The sequence below is a fragment of the Misgurnus anguillicaudatus genome, chromosome 9, assembly GCF_027580225.2.
Source record: "Misgurnus anguillicaudatus chromosome 9, ASM2758022v2, whole genome shotgun sequence".
In the NCBI taxonomy this organism is placed as follows: Eukaryota; Metazoa; Chordata; class Actinopteri; order Cypriniformes; family Cobitidae; genus Misgurnus; species Misgurnus anguillicaudatus.
The window spans coordinates 35,437,147-35,461,583 of NC_073345.2; the positions used below are offsets into that span (position 1 = coordinate 35,437,147).

Below are 24,437 nucleotides of genomic sequence, written 5' to 3' on the forward strand. Positions count from 1 at the left end.
AATAGGAGCAGGGGTGTATTACACAAAGCTGGTTATGTGACTTACCCTTGTAAGTTTAGGAGTAAGCAAGCGGATAACCTCTGCTTTCGGTTCCAAAAACGGAGGTAACTTTCGGGTTATGTTAGTAACCATAGACGCACATAACGGTTGCTTCACAGTTGGCTACAAATAACACAAGGTGCTAGTTGTTAACGTAACATAATCCTGTATCAAACAACAGAGCCAAATGCTTACCTCCACAGTGTACACAGAGTCCCACAAACGGTGCTAAAAATTAGCCACACGGCTACGTGATAACAACAGACTTCCGTATGACAGGAAGAGCGCAGGGACAGAACAGATGACGCACAGCTGTATGACGTTAAAGTACCGCGAGAGCGATTCACGAAAGTATGCTTTTAAATTGCTCTCGCGAAACTTTGACGTCATCCGCCTATCGTATCTGAGGCGCTACGCGCTGCATGAAGTCGAACAAGCCTATTTATACCAAAGAACACACCTCCCTTCCTGGCCATAGGCTACCAATAATCTGACGTCACTGCAAGGAGGATCGTTGGTTGGCAACCCGCCATAAAATGAAAAGACGACGAAGGTTTGGGGTGTCTAGCTTTATCAAAAAGAATAAGCATTGATATGCATTTTGGGGGAGAAGGTGGGTGATAACGGTCTTAGATTATTTTTGCAGTATTTAAAGGATACAAGATTATACAAAGGAATATCGATTCTAAACCTAAACCGCACTCCTTATCAGTAGGTGGCGGTAATGCACCGGAAGTTGGTTTGCCAACCGCCACAAAACTCAAGAAGAAGAAGTTTAAGCAGCGTTTGTGTTTGTTCATAGATTGTTAGCGTTTCGTATTCTTCATATATTTTTCTGAAGTTTTTGACGGTGTTAATGTTAACTGCGGTTCGTTTGATTTATAAATGTATTAAACTGAAAGTGAAGCTTTGAAGAAGATTTTAACGTCAAACTTGGCGTCTAACCAAAAATGGCATCTAAATCTTTTTCTGAGGAGGATTTTTCTTGTCCTGTGTGCTGTGAAATTTTTACAAATCCTGTTGTGTTGTCTTGTAGTCACAGTATCTGTAAAGACTGTATTGAGAGATTCTGGGAAAGTAAAGGATTTCAAGAATGTCCAGTTTGCAGAAAACGATCTTTAAGGGATGAACCTCCAATAAATTTAGCTTTGAAGAAACTGTGTGAGACTTTCTTAAAGGAGAGAAGTCAGAGATCTTCATCAGTTTGTCATCTTCACAATGAGAAACTCAAACTCTTCTGTCTGGATGATCAACAGCCGGTGTGTTTGGTGTGTCGAGACTCCAGAACTCACAACAACCACAAATTCTGTCCTGTCGATGAAGCTGTCATTGATAACAAGGTCTGATCAATAATATTCAAAACATTTCATCACATTAATAACATCAAGAAATCATAGACATCTTCACAATGACAAATAAATAACAATAATGTTGATTTTTTTCAGGAGAAACTCAAAACTGTATTAAAACCCTTACAGGAGAAACTGGAAATGTGCTTATATATTAAGAAAACTTTCGATGAAACTGCAGAACATATAAAGGTTTGAATGAAACATAATGTGAATCAAGGTTGTACAACACAATTATTTTGTAAATGTATTTATTGATCCAGATCTGATTCAGTTTCATTTTATTTAAGCAGGGACAATGCACAAAATTAACATTAACCTTGTATAAAAACAAGGAAAGATGCCTTGTGTCAGGTTGCAGCACAAGTGCTATTTTCCGCCTGTAGTCCCTTGACAGGTCAACAACACAATCATATAAAATTCCATACAAATAAAATACAAGAACATTTAAATTTAAAATTTTACATCACAATCACTCTTAATTTACAATTAAGACTTTCATCATCCTCAATTAATCCCCCTTCCAAAAATTAATTCCACTGAGTGAAAAAGATGATTTACCAAAAGAAGTTTTACAATTTGGAATATTGCACTCTGAATTCGGTTGCAATTTCTAGGCTGTCACTTTTAATATCATTATTTATTTTGAGCTGTACACTTTCATACTTGGACTTGCCAGTTAATTTATCAATGGTCTTCCATAGTTGTTTACTATTCCCTTTTGCTTCTCTAATAATTTCAAGAAAACGGATGCTTTAGCCTTCCTAAGCTGCATTGTAACCTTATTTCTTAAACTTTTATAGATTAGATGATCAGTAGGTAAACCCGATTTTAGAAAGCTTTTTAGAGAGGCATCTCTTTTTTTCATCAGTCATTATATGTTTCTGTGTGAAATGTGTTTTGTATCAGATTCAGGGTAGACGCACAGCGGCACAGATTCATGGAGAGTTTGAGAAACTTCACCAACTTCTACATGATGAAGAATCAGTCAGAATAACAGCACTGAGAGAGGAAGAGGAGCAGAAGAGTCAGATGATGAAGGAGAAGATTGAGAAGATGAGCAGTGAGATTTCATCTCTTTCACACACAATCAGAGTCATAGAGAAGCAGATGACAGCTGAAGATGTTTCATTCCTACAGGTGAGAAGATAGAACTTCAATCTTCATTCTACAAATCTATGATTGTCATTTTCAAACATTCAAGTGAAATGTAATGAATAATCTGCATGTGTGTGTTTTTAACAGGACTTTAAGAGCACAATGGAGAGGTTTGTATTGTGTTTGCTGTTTCTCTCAGTGATTGTGAATCTAAACTCACAGCAGAATCTCAGACTCCTGAATGTTCTTCCAGAGTTCAGTGTAGAACGTCAGATCCAGAGGACATCTCAGGAATGATGATCAATGTAGCAAAACATCTCAGCAACCTGAAGTTTACTGTCATACACAAGATGAAGGAGAAAGTTGAATACAGTGAGTACAAAATACAACACTGACTTCAGATTTACTCTCAACATCAACATTTATCTGAAGAGTCTCTCTCTCTCTCTCTCTCTCTCTCTCTCTCTCTCTCTCTCTCTCTCTCTCTCTCTCTCTCTCTCTCTGTTAGTTCCAGTGACTTTGGACCCAAACACTGCTTATATGGATCAACTTCTGTCTGATGATCTGACCAGTGTGAGAGTCAACGAAGATCCTGTGATGCTTCCTGATAATCCAGAGAGATTTGATGAGTATTCATGTGTTTTGGGTTCAGAGAGCTTTAATTCAGGGATTCACTGCTGGGATGTTCAGGTTGGAGACAACACAGACTGGCGTCTGGGTGTGATGACAGAATCTGCAGAGAGAAAGGAAAGGATAATTTATAAGAGTGGAATCTGGTCTGTGTGGTATTACACTGGTAAATACTTTGCAGTCATTACACCACTGGAAAAATCTTATATTCTCCCTGTGAAAGTGAAAGCAGAGAGAATCAGAGTTGTGTTGGATTATGACAGAGGAATACTGTCATTCTCTGATCCTCTCACTAACACACACATATACACTTTCACACACACATTTACTGAAAGAGTTTATCCATGGTTCAGTGTTGACTGTAATATTTCTCCTCTGGTGATCTTACCGGTAAAATCCTCTTGATGAACTGATCATCTGACTTACAATTCAAGTTTGCATTTGTAAATCACTCTTCACAATACATATTGTTTTACAGAAAATGCTTATGTCAGAAAAAGTTTTTAGATTGTATATAATGTAAATGATATTGTTTACAATTAGCAAAATGTGTATTATAGCAATGATGGGTGATAGTAAAGTACATTTATATGTGTAATATTTGACAGTTTTTCATGATAATCCAGTATTGTGCCAACCCCTAAAAAGTATCACGATCAAATATCCTCAGCTGTGAAATGACGACTTCCATTCTCATCTGTGTTTTTAAAACTGACTGAATTGATTAAAAACGTGGTGTCCAGATGAAGGGCGAGGATGACATCAGGCTTACACTGTCTGCAGGCATTTGCTTTAAAACGAAACACAAGTGTAGGCCAAAACCAAATCATTCTTGTGGCATTAGTGTTAATAAATGTGTTTTGACTTCAAGCTTTTTGTCTTCCTGTTATTTTCCTGTCGGAGTACACAATGTTTAATTTACATGTTAAAATAGCAAAAATAAAAAACTTACGGGGAGGGAAGCCCCCTTTTGTGAATTTGCAGGTATGATGGTAAAAATGCTTAATACTAGTAGGTCTTTACTGACTAAAGCATAAAATATAAACCTGCATTTGGTGCTTTTATAATATTGAAAGTGCTTGTGTTGGGTCTAAAGCTGTATTTACTGTATGTTCTCTCAAACTTTAGATATTTTATAACTATTTTAGTACTGTTTACAGTCGTTTAGTATCATTACCATGCTATATATATAAATAAATATATACATATACATATATACAGTTGAAAGAAAAAGTATTTGAACCCTTTGGGCTTACTTAGATGAAGATCAGAACACATTTTATGACCAATTTATGAAGAAATCCAAGTCACAACAATAGAGAAACACAGTCTGCTTAAACTAATACCGCACAAACATTATATGTTTTCATGTTTTTATTGAACAAATTATGTAAACATTCATGTTGCAGGGTTGAAAAATTATGTGAAACCTTAGGCTAATGACATCTCCAAGAGCTAATTGGAGCCAGGAGTCAGCCAACCTGGGGTCCAATCAATGTGATGAGATTGGATGTGTTGATTAAAGCTGCCCTGTCCAATAAAAAACACACACCAGTTTTGAGTTTGCTGTTCTGAAGAAGTATTGTCTGATGTGAACCATGCCTTGCAAAAAAGAGCTCTCAGAAGACCTACAATCAAGAATTGTTGACTTACATAAAGCTGGAAAGGGCTACAAAGTATATCTAAAAGCCTTGATGTCCATGTGTCCACGGTAAGACAAATTGTCTACAAATGGAGAAAGTTCAGCACTGTTGCTACACTACCTAGGCGTGGTCGTCCTGTAAAGTTGACTGCAAGAGCACAGCGCAGAATGCTCAATGAGGTGAAGAAGAATCCTAGAGTGTCAGCTAAAGACTACAGAAATCTCTGGCACATGCTAACATTTTTGTTGACAAATCTACAATAAGGAAAACATTAAACAAGAATGGACTTCATGGGAGAAAGCCACTGCTGTCCAAAAAAAACCATTGCAGCACATTTGAAGTTTGCAAAAGAGCACTTGGATGTTCCACAGCACTACTGGCAAAACATTCTGTGGACAGATGAAACCAAAATTTAGTTGTTTGGAAAGAACACACAATGCTATGTGTGGAGAACAAAAGGCACAGCACACCAACATCAAAACCTCATCCCAACTGTGAAATATGGTGGAGGGGGCATCATGGTTTGAGGCTGCTTTGCTTCCTCAGGCCCTGGACAGATTACTGTCAATGGAAAAATGAATTCCAAAGTTTATCGAGACATTTTGCAGGAAAACTTAAGGCCATCTGTCCACCAACTGAAGCTTAACAGAGGATGGACGATGCAACAGGACAACGACCCAAAGCATAGAAGTAAATCAACAACAGAATGGCTTCAACAGAAGAAGATATGCCTTCTAGAGTGGCCCAGTCAGGTTTTGCATAATTTTGAATAGTACCTTTTGTATAACGTTAAAATATACTAATACAGACCAAAGGAAATGTAAAAACCTGAATTGGACAAGATGTGCTCTTTAAGAGTCTTCAGAACAAATTATTAAAGGCAGTTGATATCCCGATACTTAACCCTGTAGTTAAAATTAAGTGGTTCATCAGAACATGTGAACTGATAAAGGCAGATGATGCACCAAACTTAACCCCTCTGATTAAGAGGTTCTCAGACCATAAAAATGAACCAAATGCAGATGATACACCCACGTAAAGGGACAATAAATAGGATTTACACCAATCTAGTGGTGAAATTGTATTTTGCATTTAAACGAATAGTGCTCTCTAGCGCCTCACTTTTCCAAATGCGTGTTGCAACTACGGTACCCGTTATGTAATCACTGATCTCCTTGTCCATTTCAGCTGATTCAAACACTTTGGTAGGCTAGTGCTTTTGATCCATCTGCTATTATAGTTTATCAGTATGGCGGAACGACATGTAAGCGTCCTTGGACTTACCCGTTCAATGTAAGTAAAGAGAAGAAATTCTAAGCTTGGAAGGGATCAGTGAAGCTCTTACCACAGATCATGCAAGAGAGTATGAATTCTCTCATGGGCTTGTAAGGAACGTAAAACCGTAAACGTCTTCTCACACTGAGAGCATTTGTAAGATTTTTCACCTCTATGAGTTCTCCGGTGTGACACTAAACTATCATGTCGACTGAAACTCATCTCACAAACACCACAGTGATAATATTTCTCTCCAGTATGAATTCTTTCATGGATTTTTAAGTTGCCTGACCGAGTAAACGTTTTCTCACAATAAGAGCATTTGTAAGGTCTTTCTACAGTGTGAAGTCTCTGATGATAGCTGAAAGAAGGGAAACTTAAGAAGGTTTTACCACAGATCAAGCAGACATAAGGTTTCTCTCCAGTGTGAACTCTCTCGTGGGTTTTTAAAGTACATAATAAAGCAAACATCTTCCCACACCGAGAGCATTTGTAAGGTTTTTCACCTGTATGAATTCTCTGGTGTGCCACTAAACTGCATTGTTGTGTAAAATTCTTCCCACAAACATTACAGAGATAAGGTTTCTCTCCAGTGTGAAGTCTCTCATGGGCTTGTAAGTTGCATGACTGATTAAACCTCTTGTCACACTGAGAGCATTTGTAAGGTTTCTCACCTGTATGAGTTCTCTGGTGTGAAACTAAACAGTTATGTTGATTAAAACCCTTTCCACAAACATTACAGAGATAAGGTTTCTCTCCAGTGTGAACTCTCTTATGTGCTTGTAAGTTGCATGACTGATTAAACCTCTTGTCACACTGAGAGCATTTGTAAGGTTTTTCACCTGTATGAATTCTCTGGTGTGAAACTAAAATATCATGTCGACTGAAACTCTTTCCACAAAAACTACAGAGATAAGGTTTCTCTCCAGTATGAACTTTCTTATGGGCTTGTAAGGAACGTAAACGAGTAAAGGTCTTCTGACACTGAGAGCATTTGTAAGGTCTTTCACCTGTATGAATTCTCTGGTGTGCCACTAAACTGCATTGTTGTGTAAAACTCTTCCCACAAACATTACAGTGATAAGGTTTCTCTCCAGTGTGAAGTCTCTGATGAGCATCAAGATTTTGTTTGCTGCTTAAATATTTGCCACATTCGCTGCAGTGAAAAGACTTTTCACCACTGTGTCTCTTCATGTGAATTTGTAGCTGAGATAAGAAGTCAAATTTCTTCCCACACTGCTGACAGTCAAACTTCTTCTTCTTCGTCTCTCTGTGATCTTCTGAATGAAGTTTCTTCTCTTGTAAGGTAGATGTCCTGCAGGTGAAGAGTTTCTGTTCTGTGTGTTTTTTCTCTAAATGTCTTTCTTTTGATGTTGAGGACGTTATTTCTCCTTCAGAACATGAATCATTCCTCTCATCTGTAAGGAACACAAAATAATAAAAACATCTTACATCAGGAGAGTAAATTCAGTTTCTGTACCAGTTATAGGGGTGGGTTGCATAAGCTAGACGTACACCTGGGCATAAGACTAGTCTAGAAGTAGAATTTAAGTGGGGATATCTGAGACTGGGTTTAGATTAATCAAGGACCAGGCATTACATGACAAACATAGCTGTGAATTTTTTTTTAACTCTTTCCTTCCCCGCCTTTTTTTTTTAAAAAGTTGCCAGCCAGTGGCATAATTTTTATGATTTTCACAAAGGTTTAATGCCTTCCAGAAAATGTTCTTCTTTAAAGCGATTGTTCGGCCAAAAATTAAATTAAACCCATAATTTACTCATCCCCAAGCCGTCCGAGATTATGTCCATCATTTTTCAGACAAACACATTTTCAGTTATTTTAGAACATCTCAGATCTTTCAGTTGTTAAATGTAAAGTTAAGGGGTCCACTCCTTCAAGTCTAAAAAATGTGCATCAATCCTTCACAAATGTAATCCCAATGACTCCATGGGGATGAAGATGGCCTATTGAAGGGTAATCATGTGCTGTTTGTATATCTATATTCAAAACTTTATCAACGAAAATAACTAGCTTCCGGTAACGCCACCATCCTAGTCGCATCCCCATTCAAGATGAGAGTGTATGCATTTTGCGGAGGGTTCGCTGCTACTGCTCTATGCCGCCCTCCGCATTTGTCATACGTCACCAAGAAAAATGCGTAGACTACGCTGATACTCTCTCCTGAATACAGAGAAGTCTAAGATGGCAGCGTTACCGGAAGCCAGTTATATTAGTTTATAAAGTTTTAAAGGGACATTCCGCTTTTTTTGAAAAATGCTCATTTTCCAGCTCCAAATAGGAAAAATATTAAAACTCTTTGGTTATTTTTAGCGCAATGCTAATGGTCTAATCAAATTCAATGGATTGTGCTAAGCTATGCTAAGTGATAATGCCAGACCCGGAGATCAGCTGAATGGATTCCAAAATGGTAAGAATCAAATGTTTAACTCTAGGGGAGCTGGAAAATGAGCATGTTGATGTTTTGTTTCATTTAAAGTCACTGTTATGGCAATCAGTGTTTGTTTCAGTTGGACTAACCCATTTACTTCTAGCATACTAGTTTTTTTCCTTGGCTGCTAGAACATTGTGTGTTAAAAACACATTTGTTATGGCAAAAAGCAACTGGTATTTTAGTATGATGGTTGTGGTAAGTTTAGTAATGCTCAACATCTAGTGATTTGAGTAACTTATTCATAACTTACTCATCAAAAGTTTTTTCCAACCATAATGTGATACTACAGTTAAGTACAATTTGTCAATCTTAGGGATTTTGAAAGGCTGAAGCACTGTGTCATTTAGTCACCCAAACATAAAGAATCACAGTATGAACCTCAACAATGGTGACAATTCAATGAAAAACTTCTTGCTGCAATGCATGCTGGGTAGCAACAAATTACAATCTTATCCAGGACTCCCAGCATAGACTGCAGTGTGGATAAATAATGAACATTTAACAATTTTCTTTGCCACCATTGTTGAGATTCATACTCTGATTCTTGATGTTTGTGCATCCCAAATACACAGCAGTTAATCTTTGTCAATAGTTTCTAAAAGTCCTTAGAGGAGTATTCCACTTTCATAAAAAATGTCATCCATGCCCCTATGTCACCCATGTTGTTGATGTCTTTTAGTTTTTTTGAGGAAAACATTCCAGGATTTTTTTCAATTTAAGAGACATTATTGAACCCCAACAGTTTACAGTTTCAATGCAGTTAAAATTGCAGTTTCAATGCAGCTTCAAAGGGCTTCTATATGAGGCATAAAGGTCTTATCTAGCGAAACAATAGTTATTTTCGGCTAGAAGAATAAGCCTTTTTAAACCACAACGTCTGATCTTGCACTTTCTGCCATTACACATGTAAAAATGAACACACACCCATATGGAGGGCGAATTCCAAATGTAATGCCTTTTTGTGGTTAAATTCTTTGAAATCACTTGAGTGTTAACATTTACAAGTATTTGAAACATGTGCAAATGCTAAACTTTCCTTATTGTAATTAGCATATTCATCCTTGTATCGCATGCGAGCTGAACCTTGGGTATGAATATGGTACCGTATGGATCATAGTGACGGTTTCAGTAAATATGATCAAACAAATCTTGCCAACTGCAGCTTTAATTTACATTTCCAAAACAAATGTGTTTATACACCCAAAGGTAATGCAACCAGGACAAAAATTGCAACAAAATGTCAAGGATCAAGAGCCCAACTAAAACAAACACTGATCACCATAATTGTGACTTTAAATTGAACAAAAAACGATTTTTCACAGAACATTAAGAAATAATGTTTTATATCAGTTTTAAAATAATAAAATGCAACGTTTCTCTATCATTCACAGAACATGCAAAAAAGTTAATATGGAAAATAGTAGTGCTGCACAATTAATCGCATTGCAATCGCGATGTCAGCCTGTGCCATTATATGACAGCAAAATGTTGCAATTATATTAAATAAATAAATGTGTGGACTTGTTAACACAAACTTTCTGATAACAGTTTGATGATTTTCCTTGCTGTTTAAAAAAAGAAATAAAACGAACAAAAAAGGCAGTGCACGTGTGGCATGCACATGTGTGGTGTGCGTCACTTATACCAGAGGGAAGATGGATGCAGAGGAGGATGACAGTGATCTGGTAGCTAAAAAAACCCTCTACGCCTGTTGTATGGCAGTATTCTGGATTTAGGATTACTGACACTGAGCAGTTGCTACATCACGTGGCAATACAAAAACATTTCTAGTTTTACAAATACACATTTTAGCATTATCATTTTAACTATTATCTGCAATATCAGATACTTAAAGCAGTAATTCTACAGATGTGCGTATAGAAGCACATCAGCGCTTACAAAGGGTCCTCAAGCACTCGTTTTTAAAGTACTCGCCATGTGTTTAACTTCCTAAAAATCTTTGGGTTTAATAATTTACTCTTACGTCAATAGGAATGTCTATGTCCTGTAGAAAAGTGTACTTTTCGAAAGGGTTCTGTTCCAGTGACAACTTGTGTACCTTAATTTCTGAAAGTGTTCAGTGAAAATACAACACTATGGGGCGGTTTCCCGGACAGGGATTAGCTTAATCCAGGACTAGGCCTTAGTTTAATTAGGAAATATAACTACTTTTAACAAACATATCTTACTAAAAACATTACCTGTGTGCATTGTGAGGCAAAACAAAGGGCCATGATGTATTTTAAGATATGTCAGTGCAAGATGTTTTCAGTTTGGACAGCACTTAAAAATGTTTTAGTCTAGGACTAGTCTAATCCCTGTTCGGGAAACCGCCCCAAAAAAAACATACCTGAAGGAATAAAATCATCACCACAACCCTCATTTTCATCATCATGATGTTCCTCTTTTGTGGGTTCAGTTATTATTTCCGTGGGTTCAGTTTTTGTTTCTGTAGGTTCAGTTTTTATTTCTTTGGGTTCAGTTTTGATCTTCATCATGAGGTTCCTGAAGTCAATGAGTTTGACTGAACACATCTTGAGTTTGGTCTGCAGGATCTGCTGCTGTTCTCCAGCGTTACAGACAGAATCCAGAGACTCTGTGGAGGTTTGATCCTCGTGTAAGCCCTCATTACTGTCACACACTGTTGTGTCCTGAGCGTCTGTGGACTTTGACTCAGTATAACAGAGTAAAGACAGACTGAGATCCTGTGTTGAAGATTCAGATCAACACACACAGAGTAAGATTATAAATGATTTGATGTTGTCAAACAGGTAAAGGATGTTTAAGCTGTACAAACCTCTCTCTTCAGTCCTTCATCTCCTCTTAATCTCAGCTTTGTCTCCAGTAACGCCACCTCTTTCTTCAGCTGAGAGATTTCTGTGATGAAATCATCAATATCCAGCATGGACAGATCAGTTCCTACTGATTTACAGCACATCTTCTTCTTTTGTTGTTTAAATGGCGGGTGGCAAACCAACTTAAGGTGCATTTACCGCCACCTACTGGATTGGAGTATGGAGCACTACTTGGTTGAATACATTTGGTGATTAAAAAGAAAAAAACAGGAAAAGAAAAATTAATTCATTTAAAGATATTTAATGATTAACTCTATATCTTTTTTACCAGTTCTGTATCCTTTAAATATTTTAATAACTCCTCACGTATTTTATAATTTGTTCCTTTTCCTAATATTTCCTTGAGTGAAAGACTACTTACATTCCCATTCTTTAGTAACTGAACCAGTTCAATTCTTTCTCTTTTGTATGCTATACATTCTAGTAATACATGCTTTACTGTCTCTGGATATCCACATTTATCACAATTACCTGTTTCATGTTTACCTATTTTATATAGACTTTGATTTAGTGCCGAATGCCCAATACGTAACCTTGTTATTATTACATCATTTTTCCTGTTATTTATCATCGTTCTTTCCACCCCCACTTTTCTTTGTATACAATAGACCCCTTCACGGTTTACGTCACAGGCTGTTCCCACTGCGCATGTCGGGGTCAGAAAAGTCATTACAGCAGATTGAGTTGCGTATTATTCGGTATCGTCAAAAATGCCTACTTACGTCGTGGGCTGTGAAAATCGCACCAGGTCTTCCGTTAAGTTTTCGCGATTCATGCAGAATCTCAAAAACAAAAAAATACAACATCTGCGTCTGCAAGCAATTAACGTGCAGATTGGGACAATGCAAAGATCAAAGAGGCTTGTGTTTGTAGTGCTCACTTCATTTGAGGTAAGTCATCATTTTTCAGCACTGTTAGATTAAATTATAAAGCCTAAATGGTATGAACAGTTCGACCCCGTGCTGCGCGCGCACCCGATAGTCATTCAATGTTTACAAACCTTGAAGGGGTCTATATAGATGTCTTCCTCTTATTTCATTGTCCCATAATCTCTGCCAACTCTTTTTCACTTACACAGCACATCTCATCTCTCATCATCAACACTAAAATACACAGAGACAAAACTCTGTTAACACTCAATAAAACACTCAAGAGAGAAAAACACTGATGATACACAAACACATCACACGTGAGTTCTTTCTTTCTTTCTTTCTTTAGTGGGTTTATCGGCGGACTAAAGAGCTGCAGCGCCTCCTGCTGTACTGGAGAGAGAAGACACTGCTCTGTTTCTCATTTGTCTTTGAAATAAATCATATTTTAAGTATAAAAACATGCATGTGTGGCAAAGTTGTCTTTTTGTGACCGTAATATCCAATCCTAAAATGGAGAAAATAGACTATGCCACCTTGGGACTGTACCAGGGAATCACAGTTACTGCGGTAAAGTTGGTTTGATATTCAGACATTCGGACTTCCGGGGTCAATAACTTTCTTAGTAGACATGGCGGAAGTTTAATCTTAGCAATTTCTAATTACCAAGTGTCTTGCCTATAACCTACATTTTTCACAATCGCTTAAAATATCCTAGTATCGTTGTAATGTCCTACCTTGTTGCGAATGTCTGTTGAATATCCAACTGGGTGCTGAGAGAAGCCTAGGGACCGTCTACAAAGTGATATTTTTCTTCATTAAGTGCGACCACTTAATGATTGAAGCCGTTTTAATTACCTATATAGACCTATCAGAAACTATCAGCTTGATTTGCTATGTCTGCTAATGATGTTTAATGACATTTTTAGCAAGAACATTTACATTACAATGATATGTCGAATGCCTAGAGAATGGAAGATATAAAAATGTAGAAGAGTAGTTATTTGTAAGCAGTCCAGACGGAAAGTCAAGTGTTACCTCAAGAACAAAGATAATCTCTGCATTTTACAACTCTTTATATGTTTCTGTTTGTCTCAAAATAAAGAGGAACTGTGTTGGTTTTCTTAATCATATGTTTCTTTTCAATAGGTTTGAAAGAAGAAGCCTGATTACCCTGAAATTTTCACTGGACCCTTAAGAAAATACTACAAGCCACATTTTGATGTTTTATTAAGTTCTAAATTTGCGGTTGTGAGTGTGGTAAAGAGCAGTTATATTATTAAAGCATGTAACGGTGTTCTCAATAAATGAACTTATGAATTTACTGTTTATGATTTTTGGGTGTATTTGTTTTATTACTTGTATTTCTAAAAAAAAAAAGAAATTGTCACAGTTTCATAATTTTTGTGCATGTATTGATTTTTAACATTTTGCAAAACAGTCCCCGTCCATGGTACTGAACATCATGTTGTTCACACTTAAAATTGTAGACAAGCAAAACGTGTGGCATCAACCTGTATGTTTATTTGAAGTGAATGATACCCAAAGTAGTTTTCAACATGTTTAAGATGTGTATTTGAGAATTATTTGTAGTAAAGTTTGACTAGAAATGCAGTATGCATGTATTTAATGACACATGATACGGTTCAATAGCTTTTCAAACGTGGGATGCATGATCTTTATTGAACTCTAAAGAACATACTATATCTCTTCTATGTACAATTATTTATAGTACAATTTATAACAGCACATTTCTCTATGGGAAATCCCTATGCAAATACATTATTTTCAATAACTTTACAGATAAGGGGTTCACCCCTCAATACAAGGATGGGAATTCATCAATGTGCTCAAAGGAACATATTACAACTCTTAGATGTTCACTTATTTGCTCACAAATGAATATTCATCACAGAACATTTCTCTATGGGAAATCCCTATGCAAATACATTATTTTCAATAACTTTACAGATAAGGGGTTCACCGCTCAATACAAGTATGGGAATTAATCAATGTGCTCCAGGGAACACATTACAACTCTCAGATGTTCACGTTTTTGCTCACAAATGAATATTCATCACAGAACATTTCTCTATGGGAAATCCCTATGCAAATACATTATTTTCAATAACTTTACAGATAAGGGGTTCACCACTCAATACAAGGATGGGAATTCATCAATGTACTCCAGGGAACATATTACAACTCTCAGATGTTCACTTTTTTGCTCACAAATGAATATTCATCACAGAACATTTCTCTATGGGAAATCCCTATGCAAATACATTATTTTCAATAACTTTACAGATAAGGAGTTCACCGCTAAAAAACAACATGGGAATTAATCAATGTGCTCCAGGGAACATATTACAACTCTCAGATGTTCACGTTTTTGCTCACAAATGAATATTCATCACAGAACATTTCTCTATGGGAAATCCCTATGCAAATACATTATTTTCAATAACTTTACAGATAAGGAGTTCACCGCTAAAAAACAACATGGGAATTAATCAATGTACTCCAGGGAACATATTACAACTCTCAGATGTTCACTTTTTTGCTCACAAATGAATATTCATCACAGAACATTTCTCTATGGGAAATCCCTATGCAAATACATTATTTTCAATAACTTTACAGATAAGGGGTTCACCGCTAAAAAACAACATGGGAATTCATCAATGTACTCCAGGGAACATATTACAACTCTAAGATGTTCACGTTTTTGCTCACAAATGAATATTCATAACAGAACATTTCTCTATGGGAAATCCCTATGCAAATACATTATTTTCAATAACTTTACAGATAAGGGGTTCACCACTCAATACAAGGATGGGAATTCATCAATGTACTCCAGGGAACATATTACAACTCTCAGATGTTCACTTTTTTGCTGACAAATGAATATTCATCACAGAACATTTCTCTATGGGAAATCCCAATGCAAATACATTATTTTCAATAACTTTACAGATAAGGAGTTCACTGCTAAAAAACAACATGGGAATTAATCAATGTACTCCAGGGAACATATTACAACTCTCAGATGTTCACGTTTTTGCTCACAAATGAATATTCATCACAGAACATTTCTCTATGGGAAATCCCTATGCAAATACATTATTTTCAATAACTTTACAGATAAGGGGTTCACCACTCAATACAAGGATGGGAATTCATCAATGTACTCCAGGGAACATATTACAACTCTCAGATGTTCACTTTTTTGCTCACAAATGAATATTCATCACAGAACATTTCTCTATGGGAAATCCCTATGCAAATACATTATTTTCAATAACTTTACAGATAAGGAGTTCACCGCTAAAAAACAACGTGGGAATTAATCAATGTGCTCCAGGGAACATATTACAACTCTCAGATGTTCACGTTTTTGCTCACAAATGAATATTCATCACAGAACATTTCTCTATGGGAAATCCCTATGCAAATACATTATTTTCAATAACTTTACAGATAAGGGGTTCACCGCTAAAAAACAACATGGGAATTCATCAATGTACTCCAGGGAACATATTACAACTCTAAGATGTTCACGTTTTTGCTCACAAATGAATATTCATAACAGAACATTTCTCTATGGGAAATCCCTATGCAAATACATTATTTTCAATAACTTTACAGATAAGGGGTTCACCACTCAATACAAGGATGGGAATTCATCAATGTACTCCAGGGAACATATTACAACTCTCAGATGTTCACTTTTTTGCTGACAAATGAATATTCATCACAGAACATTTCTCTATGGGAAATCCCAATGCAAATACATTATTTTCAATAACTTTACAGATAAGGAGTTCACTGCTAAAAAACAACATGGGAATTAATCAATGTACTCCAGGGAACATATTACAACTCTCAGATGTTCACGTTTTTGCTCACAAATGAATATTCATCACAGAACATTTCTCTATGGGAAATCCCTATGCAAATACATTATTTTCAATAACTTTACAGATAAGGGGTTCACCACTCAATACAAGGATGGGAATTCATCAATGTACTCCAGGGAACATATTACAGCTCTCAGATGTTCACTTTTTTGCTCACAAATGAATATTCATCACAGAACATTTCTCTATGGGAAATCCCTATGCAAATACATTATTTTCAATAACTTTACAGATAAGGAGTTCACCGCTAAAAAACAACATGGGAATTAATCAATGTACTCCAGGGAACATATTACAACTCTCAGATGTTCACTTTTTTGCTCACAAATGAATATTCATCACAGAACATTTCTCTATGGGAAATCCCTATGCAAATACATTATTTTCAATAACTTTACAGATAAGGGGTTCACCACTCAATACAAGGATGGGAATTCATCAATGTACTCCAGGGAACATAATACAACTCTCAGATGTTCACTTTTTTGCTCACAAATGAATATTCATCACAGAACATTTCTCTATGGGAAATCCCTATGCAAATACATTTTTTTCAATAACTTTACAGATAAGGAGTTCACCGCTAAAAAACAACATGGGAATTAATCACTGTACTCCAGGGAACATATTACAACTCTCAGATGTTCACGTTTTTGCTCACAAATGAATATTCATCACAGAACATTTCTCTATGGGAAATCCCTATGCAAATACATTATTTTCAATAACTTTACAGATAAGGGGTTCACCACTCAATACAAGGATGGGAATTCATCAATGTACTCCAGGGAACATATTACAGCTCTCAGATGTTCACTTTTTTGCTCACAAATGAATATTCATCACAGAACATTTCTCTATGGGAAATCCCTATGCAAATACATTATTTTCAATAACTTTACAGATAAGGAGTTCACCGCTAAAAAACAACATGGGAATTAATCAATGTACTCCAGGGAACATATTACAACTCTCAGATGTTCACTTTTTTGCTCACAAATGAATATTCATCACAGAACATTTCTCTATGGGAAATCCCTATGCAAATACATTATTTTCAATAACTTTACAGATAAGGAGTTCACCGCTAAAAAGCAACATGGGAATTAATCAATGTACTCCAGGGAACATATTACAACTCTCAGATGTTCACTTTTTTGCTGACAAATGAATATTCATCACAGAACATTTCTCTATGGGAAATCCCTATGCAAATACATTATTTTCAATAACTTTACAGATAAGGAGTTCACCGCTAAAAAGCAACATGGGAATTAATCAATGTACTCCAGGGAACATATTACAACTCTCAGATGTTCACTTTTTTGCTCACAAATGAATATTCATCACAGAACATTTCTCTATGGGAAATCCCTATGCAAATACATTATTTTCAATAACTTTACAGATAAGGGGTTCACCGCTCAATACAAGTATGGGAATTCATCAATGTGCTCCAGGGAACATATTACAACTCTCAGATGTTCACGTTTTTGCTCACAAATGAATATTCATCACAGAACATTTCTCTATGGGAATTCCCTATGCAAATACATTATTTTCAATAACTTTACAGATAAGGGGTTCACCACTCAATACAAGGATGGGAATTCATCAATGTACTCCAGGGAACATATTACAACTCTCAGATGTTCACTTTTTTGCTCACAAATGAATATTCATCACAGAACATTTCTCTATGGGAAATCCCTATGCAAATACATTATTTTCAATAACTTTACAGATAAGGAGTTCACCGCTAAAAAACAACATGGGAATTAATCAATGTACTCCAGGGAACATATTACAACTCTCAGATGTTCACTTTTTTGCTCACAAATCAATATTCATCACAGAACATTTCTCTATGGGAAATCCCTATGCAAATACATTATTTTCAATAACTGTACAGATAAGGGGTTCACCACTTAATACAAGGATGGGAATTCATCAATGTGCTCATGAGAACATATTACAACTCTCAGAGGTTCATTTATTTGCTCACAACTGAATATTCATCACAGAACATTTCTCTATGGGAAATCCCTATGCAAATACATTATTTTCAATAACTTTACAGATAAGGGGTTCACCGCTAAAAAACAACATGGGAATTAATCAATGTGCTCCTGGGAACATATTACAACTCTCAGATGTTCACTTTTTTGCTCACAAATGAATATTCATCACAGAACATTTCTCTATGGGAAATCCCTATGCAAATACATTATTTTCAATAACTGTACAGATAAGGGGTTCACCACTTAATACAAGGATGGGAATTCATCAATGTGCTCCAGAGAACATATTACAACTCTCAGAGGTTCACTTATTTGCTCACAACTGAATATTCATCACAGAACATTTCTCTATGGGAAATCCCTATGCAAATACATTATTTTCAATAACTTTACAGATAAGGGGTTCACCACTCAATACAAGGATGGGAATTCATCAATGTACTCCAGGGAACATATTACAACTCTCAGATGTTCACTTTTTTGCTGACAAATGAATATTCATCACAGAACATTTCTCTATGGGAAATCCCAATGCAAATACATTATTTTCAATAACTTTACAGATAAGGAGTTCACTGCTAAAAAACAACATGGGAATTAATCAATGTGCTCCTGGGAACATATTACAACTCTCAGATGTTCACTTTTTTGCTGACAAATGAATATTCATCACAGAACATTTCTCTATGGGAAATCCCTATGCAAATACATTATTTTCAATAACTGTACAGATAAGGGGTTCACCACTTAATACAAGGATGGGAATTCATCAATGTGCTCCAGAGAACATATTACAACTCTCAGAGGTTCACTTATTTGCTCACAACTGAATATTCATCACAGAACATTTCTCTATGGGAAATCCCTATGCAAATACATTATTTTCAATAACTTTACAGATAAGGGGTTCACCACTCAATACAAGGATGGGAATTCATCAATGTACTCCAGGGAACATATTACAACTCTCAGATGTTCACTTTTTTGCTGACAAATGAATATTCATCACAGAACATTTCTCTATGGGAAATCCCAATGCAAATACAGTATTTTCAATAACTTTACAGATAAGGAGTTCACCGCTAAAAAGCAACATGGGAATTAATCAATGTACTCCAGGGAACATATTACAACTCTCAGATGTTCACTTTTTTGCTCACAAATGAATATTCATCACAGAACATTTCTCTATGGGAAATCCCTATGCAAATACATTATTTTCAATAACTTTACAGATAAGGAGTTCACCGCTAAAAAACAACATGGGAATTAATCAATGTACTCCAGGGAACATATTACAACTCTCAGATGTTCACTTTTTTGCTCACAAATGAATATTCATCACAGAACATTTCTCTATGGGAAATCCCTATGCAAATACATTATTTTCAATAACTGTACAGATAAGGGGTTCACCACTTAATACAAGGATGGGAATTCATCAATGTGCTCCAGAGAACATATTACAACTCTCAGAGGTTCACTTATTTGCTCACAACTGAATATTCATCACAGAACATTTCTCTATGGGAAATCCCTATGCAAATACATTATTTTCAATAACTGTACAGATAAGGGGTTCACCACTTAATACAAGGATGGGAATTCATCAATGTGCTCATGAGAACATATTACAACTCTCAGAGGTTCACTTATTTGCTCACAACTGAATATTCATCACAGAACATTTCTCTATGGGAAATCCCTATGCAAATACATTCTTTTCAATAACTTTACAGATAAGGGGTTCACCGCTAAAAAACAACATGGGAATTAATCAATGTGCTCCTGGGAACATATTACAACTCTTAGATGTTTACTTATTTGCTCACAATTGAATATTTATCACAACATATTTCTCTATGGGAAATCCCTATGCAACTCATTTTTTCCAATAGCTTTGGAAACAAGGGGCTTACTGTTTAGAAGCATTTATCATTGTACTCCAAAGAAAATATTACAACTCAAAAATGCACAATTATATGTCAAATTTTTAATAACACAGTTCTCTATGTGATTCTTTATTGCAAAATCATTTTGCTCAATAGCTCTTAAGAACAATAATCTGCTTTTCTTAAACTAGTTGGGAAATGTTGATTAGACCATCAATAACATATTACAAGTTTAAATTTTCAATTATTTGTTTAACATATCCAATTTATAATAACACAGGTCTCTATGGGATTCTTCAATGCAAAATCATTTTGCTTAATAGCTCTTAAGAACAATAACCTGCTACTCTAAAACAAGATGGAAAATGCTTATTGGACCCTTAAGAACATAATACAAGTTTAAAATGTACATTTATTTCCTTAGAATTCATTATTTATGACAGCACATTTCTCTATAGGAAGTCTCTATGCAACATCATTTTCTTTACTAGTTCTTAAGAACAGGAACATGGTTTTCCAAAGCAAGATGTGTTTTGGACCCTGAAGAATATATTACAACTTTTAAATGTACAATTATTTGCCTCAGTTGTTTCATTTCTTATACAAATCAAAGGATCTCAACACAGTCTTAATGCAGTCCAACATAACATGAGGAATTAGCTGACTGGTGCTTTAGGCCACCAAGTCATGGTGGTCACCACTGTATTTTGCAATATTTATTTACAATGTCAAACACCTTTTCCCATGGCAGTTTGTTTTCCATGACTTCTCGGGCTTGATCTTTGTTACTCTAATATGAGGCATACCTCTTCAGATTCAGTGGCGTGTTTACCATTTTGGGGGCCCTTAGCAAAGTCCAAGAACCAGGCCCCCCCATGCCCCAGCATTGCCCAAGGTTTTTCATTTGAATTGCACAACAATAACAATATTCAGTATATAGAATTAAGTGAGATATATATAAACCAGTTTTTTTTATTTTACACTGTTTAAAATAACACTAAATTGTTACAGTTTGGTATGACAAAAATTCTTGGCTTAAAAAAACGTCACGCCCCTCTCAGATATATATATCTTTTGCTTGCAAATGTTTTATAGGATATATTTAAAACAATGTAATTAATACTGCAACTTCAGTGTCTGACATCTTACTAAAAAAACTAAATGAGGGAAAAGAGGAAGCATTAGATTAAGATTCATACTGATCTAATAAACTGAACTAACAAACACCAGCAATATTGTAAGTTGGTTTTTGCTTGAATTTATGGATGGGAATCACATAACTCTCATGTTCATGTAGCAAAAACAAACTTACTGTGAGATACAACAAGCATATAGACTAGACATAGACTAAAGATGAGATTTTAATGACAATGATGAGATACAGTACAGAATATGATTTATGTATTTTCGACGTGATTTAAACCCCTGCGTGGTGTCTTTATCATGTTTATACCTGTACGAGCGAGCGTGGAACAAAAGATGCGTGTCGCTGATCAAACCAAACCACCAATCACAGGTGTGAAGCCCAAAGTCTTTAAAGTAAACTTGACCATCGAGTGAATGTTGTGCAGTTACAAGAGCACAGAGAGAGTTGATCGAGTGCTCATTCCAGCACTTGTGTGGCTGCATTTGTGCGCGCTGAGCAGAAGTGCGCTTTCCCAAAGAGTTTCGCTCATGAAGTAGGCAATATGTGCCCTCGCGAGGATGCGCGCATATATTATTCTGCGTGCATACTCGCACATCTCACACTTGCGCGTGCTTTATCCGTACCTTAGATTTCCGTCTGAATAAACGTAACATACTTTCCCACACCTTGTGGCCAGTAGGGGGCCCCCCAAGCCCGCAAGGCCCCATGCGTGGTGGGTAAACAAGCCACTGTTCAGATTTAGTTAAATTTCTTTATCATACTACTTCAAAAGGGAAAGGGTGCAATGTAGGTGTCAAAAGTAAGTTTAGAATTTCTGGACAAAGGTACAGATTGTTTTCACTTGACATTGGCTTGTATGACTGTCGTTCCAGGATCTCTTCAAACAACTGAACAAAAATGCTGTTAAAGGTTATTGATTTGCTTTTAAGTTATCCGCCTTTGGTTTTTCAAATGAGGCATTCACATAAATGCATACTTGGACACTTTTTATATTATGGTTAATCAACAGGACAGTTCACACAGCAGGGATTGGCATTGGAATTGCCTGATATGAGTTGAGCAGAGCTGCAGTACAGTGTATTGCCTGTAAATATATTATTTTCTATATATATTATTTTCCAGCAAATTATATTCTTTGTACAGATCAGTGTTGGGCAGAAAATATAATATTTTACCCATTACTAGTTACTACTTTCAAAAATAAAATGATTACTTATTACTGCAGCCAACCGTAATTAGTTACAATACTGGTTACCATGGAAAATAATATTATTACTGAAACTCGTTACTAGTAACTTGTTACTGCCCAACACTGGTCCACATAAGAAGTAATGTTTCCCTTATTAAACACTAAGAAAACAATTTGCAGCGTTACACATTTCTATTCTGCTTCTATTTTGTAGATTTGCAAATGGATGTACTTAATGCAGGGAAACCCACATCAAACAAAATCAATATTCACTCAAACAAATTGCGTGGAACCTGTTGACATAATATTTTTAATTAAACCCAACATTTTATTTTTTTAAGTAATCTAAAAAAAAAATTTAGTTAATTTTACAAAAGATATTTAAGTAAACTTAACAAACCTTAGTAGAGTCAACAAACAAAAATATATTTATTTGTACATGAAAAATGCAATTGATCACAATTTTTTTTTATAATGCCATTTTTAGTGATGGGCGATTTCGAAGCACGCTTCATAAGGCTTCGAAACATTTACAAATCTTCGGGGCTTGTTTCAAACTGGCAAACGTCATGTGATTTTAGCAAACGAGGCTTCATTACGTCATAACTGTTTTGAAACGTTTCGAAAATCCGACAATTCACCACTAGGGGGAGCTACATACAAATGACCAGGGTAGGTGAACTAGGGTCAATTTTATTATACAAGTTCATAAAACATTCATCCTTCTGACTAATAACACTATCATTTTGTCTACTTTTTGGTTTATAAACAGATTTAATGACAAAAATGTGCATAATTAAAAAGGGAGTTCATAAGTTTTAATGATTTTTTTGCCATAAATAAAACTAAAAAAAAACACAGACTACACTTTTAATTATGTCTTAATTAAATTAAATAATTTATTTATCTTAAAAACATTTTTTTAGAACAATCTCGCTATTATTTTGTAAAAAGTGCAAAATGTTTGGACAGATCTTGCTGCTTTTACATTTTGCATATTTTGACCAGCAGGTGTCGTCAGCGTGTATGGTGTTTTGAAGGCTTCGAAAAACTGAATCAATTTGGGAACCAATGGATTCAATTGATTTGAAGCTTCAAAAAGCTTAATTTCTCCCATTACTAGCCATTTAATAAACTCCATCCTCTTTCATTAGGGTTTAATAAGTCCATAACATCAATCAATCAGAATGCAGCTGCTCAAAACTACTCATCAAATAAACCTATTTTAATTACAGTTATTGATGGTCGTTTTCGAAGCACTGCTTCATGAGGCTTCGAAACATTTACGAATCTTTTGTTTCGAATCAGTGGTTCGGAGTTTGTTTCAATCTGGCCCAAGTTACGTGATTTTAGCAAACGAGGCTTCATTGCGTCATAACTGTTTCGAAACGTTTCGAAAATCCGATAGTTCACCACTAGGTAGAGTTGATCACATGACCAGTGTCTAATATGTTTAGGTGAACTCGGGTCAGTTTTATTATGAAAGTTCATAAAACATTTATCCTTCTGACTAATAACACTGCCATTTTGTCTGCTTTTTGTTTATAGACAGATTTAATGACAAAAATGTGCATAATTAAAAGGGTATTTAGATTTAATGATTTGTTTGCCCTAAATAAAACTAAAAACACATAATAGACATTTAACTATGTCTTAAGTTAAATATTTTTTTAACATATTTTAATACAAATCTTGCTATTATTTTGTTAAAAAAGTGTAAAATGTTTGGACATATCTGCGGTTACACTACTTTGACCAGCAGGGGTCGGCAGCGTGTGTGGTGTTTTGAACTGCTTTGAAAAACTGAATCAATTATGAAACAATTGTGCAAATGATTAAAAGCTTCGAACAGCTTCATTTCTCCCATCACTAGGTTCAATTGATTCAAAGCTTCATTTCTCCCATCACTAATTACAGTTTGTCATACACATCAAAACTAATTTGAAATGTAAAATTATATTTCAAACCGTTTGCTTGTTTGTTTGTTTGTTTGTTTGTTTGTTTGTTTGTTTAACAAACATCCTAGAACAAATGTATTGCCTAATATATGGCTA

General features: G+C 35.6%; 3 protein-coding genes across 14 annotated transcripts in view; 1 reads left to right on the plus strand and 2 right to left on the minus strand.

Moving 5' to 3' along the window:
- The window catches only part of LOC129423364 (uncharacterized), an 81,238-nt gene that overhangs the window by 48,690 nt on the left and 8,111 nt on the right, over window positions 1-24,437 (minus strand). For 2 of the 10 annotated variants that reach the window (XM_073871593.1, XM_073871581.1), the window contains one exon: window positions 46-162. The exons of 2 other annotated variants lie outside the window; for them this stretch is intronic. Coding sequence is in view for 4 of the 8 variants with exons in the window: in XM_073871581.1 (XP_073727682.1) it covers window positions 46-132 (87 nt within the window). In the remaining 4 variants the exon portion in view is untranslated. 6 more of the 10 variants (XM_073871586.1, XM_073871587.1, XM_073871580.1 and 3 more) reach the window with 5 other exon arrangements.
- Window positions 561-24,437, plus strand: part of LOC129424529 (E3 ubiquitin-protein ligase TRIM39) — a 34,994-nt gene continuing 11,117 nt past the window's right edge. The window contains exons 1-7 of one of the 3 annotated variants that reach the window (XM_073871611.1): window positions 561-592; window positions 1,076-1,379; window positions 1,485-1,580; window positions 2,298-2,528; window positions 2,634-2,656; window positions 2,740-2,858; window positions 2,995-3,986. In XM_073871611.1, the coding sequence (XP_073727712.1) occupies window positions 576-592; window positions 1,076-1,379; window positions 1,485-1,580; window positions 2,298-2,528; window positions 2,634-2,656; window positions 2,740-2,858; window positions 2,995-3,521 (1,317 nt within the window). In that variant the 5' untranslated portion in view covers window positions 561-575 and the 3' untranslated portion in view covers window positions 3,522-3,986. Of the gene's footprint in view, window positions 593-731; window positions 1,380-1,484; window positions 1,581-2,297; window positions 2,529-2,633; window positions 2,657-2,739; window positions 2,859-2,994; window positions 3,987-24,437 lie in introns of those variants that run through there. The other 2 variants (XM_073871612.1, XM_055181237.2) reach the window with 2 other exon arrangements.
- Window positions 4,474-11,443, minus strand: LOC129424534 (uncharacterized). Its single transcript, XM_073871605.1, has 3 exons — window positions 11,285-11,443; window positions 10,838-11,192; window positions 4,474-7,452 (listed from the first exon to the last, which is right to left on the minus strand). The coding sequence occupies exons 1-3, from the start codon at window positions 11,423-11,425 to the stop codon at window positions 6,101-6,103; spliced, it is 1,848 nt and encodes a 615-aa protein (XP_073727706.1). The 5' UTR covers window positions 11,426-11,443; the 3' UTR covers window positions 4,474-6,100.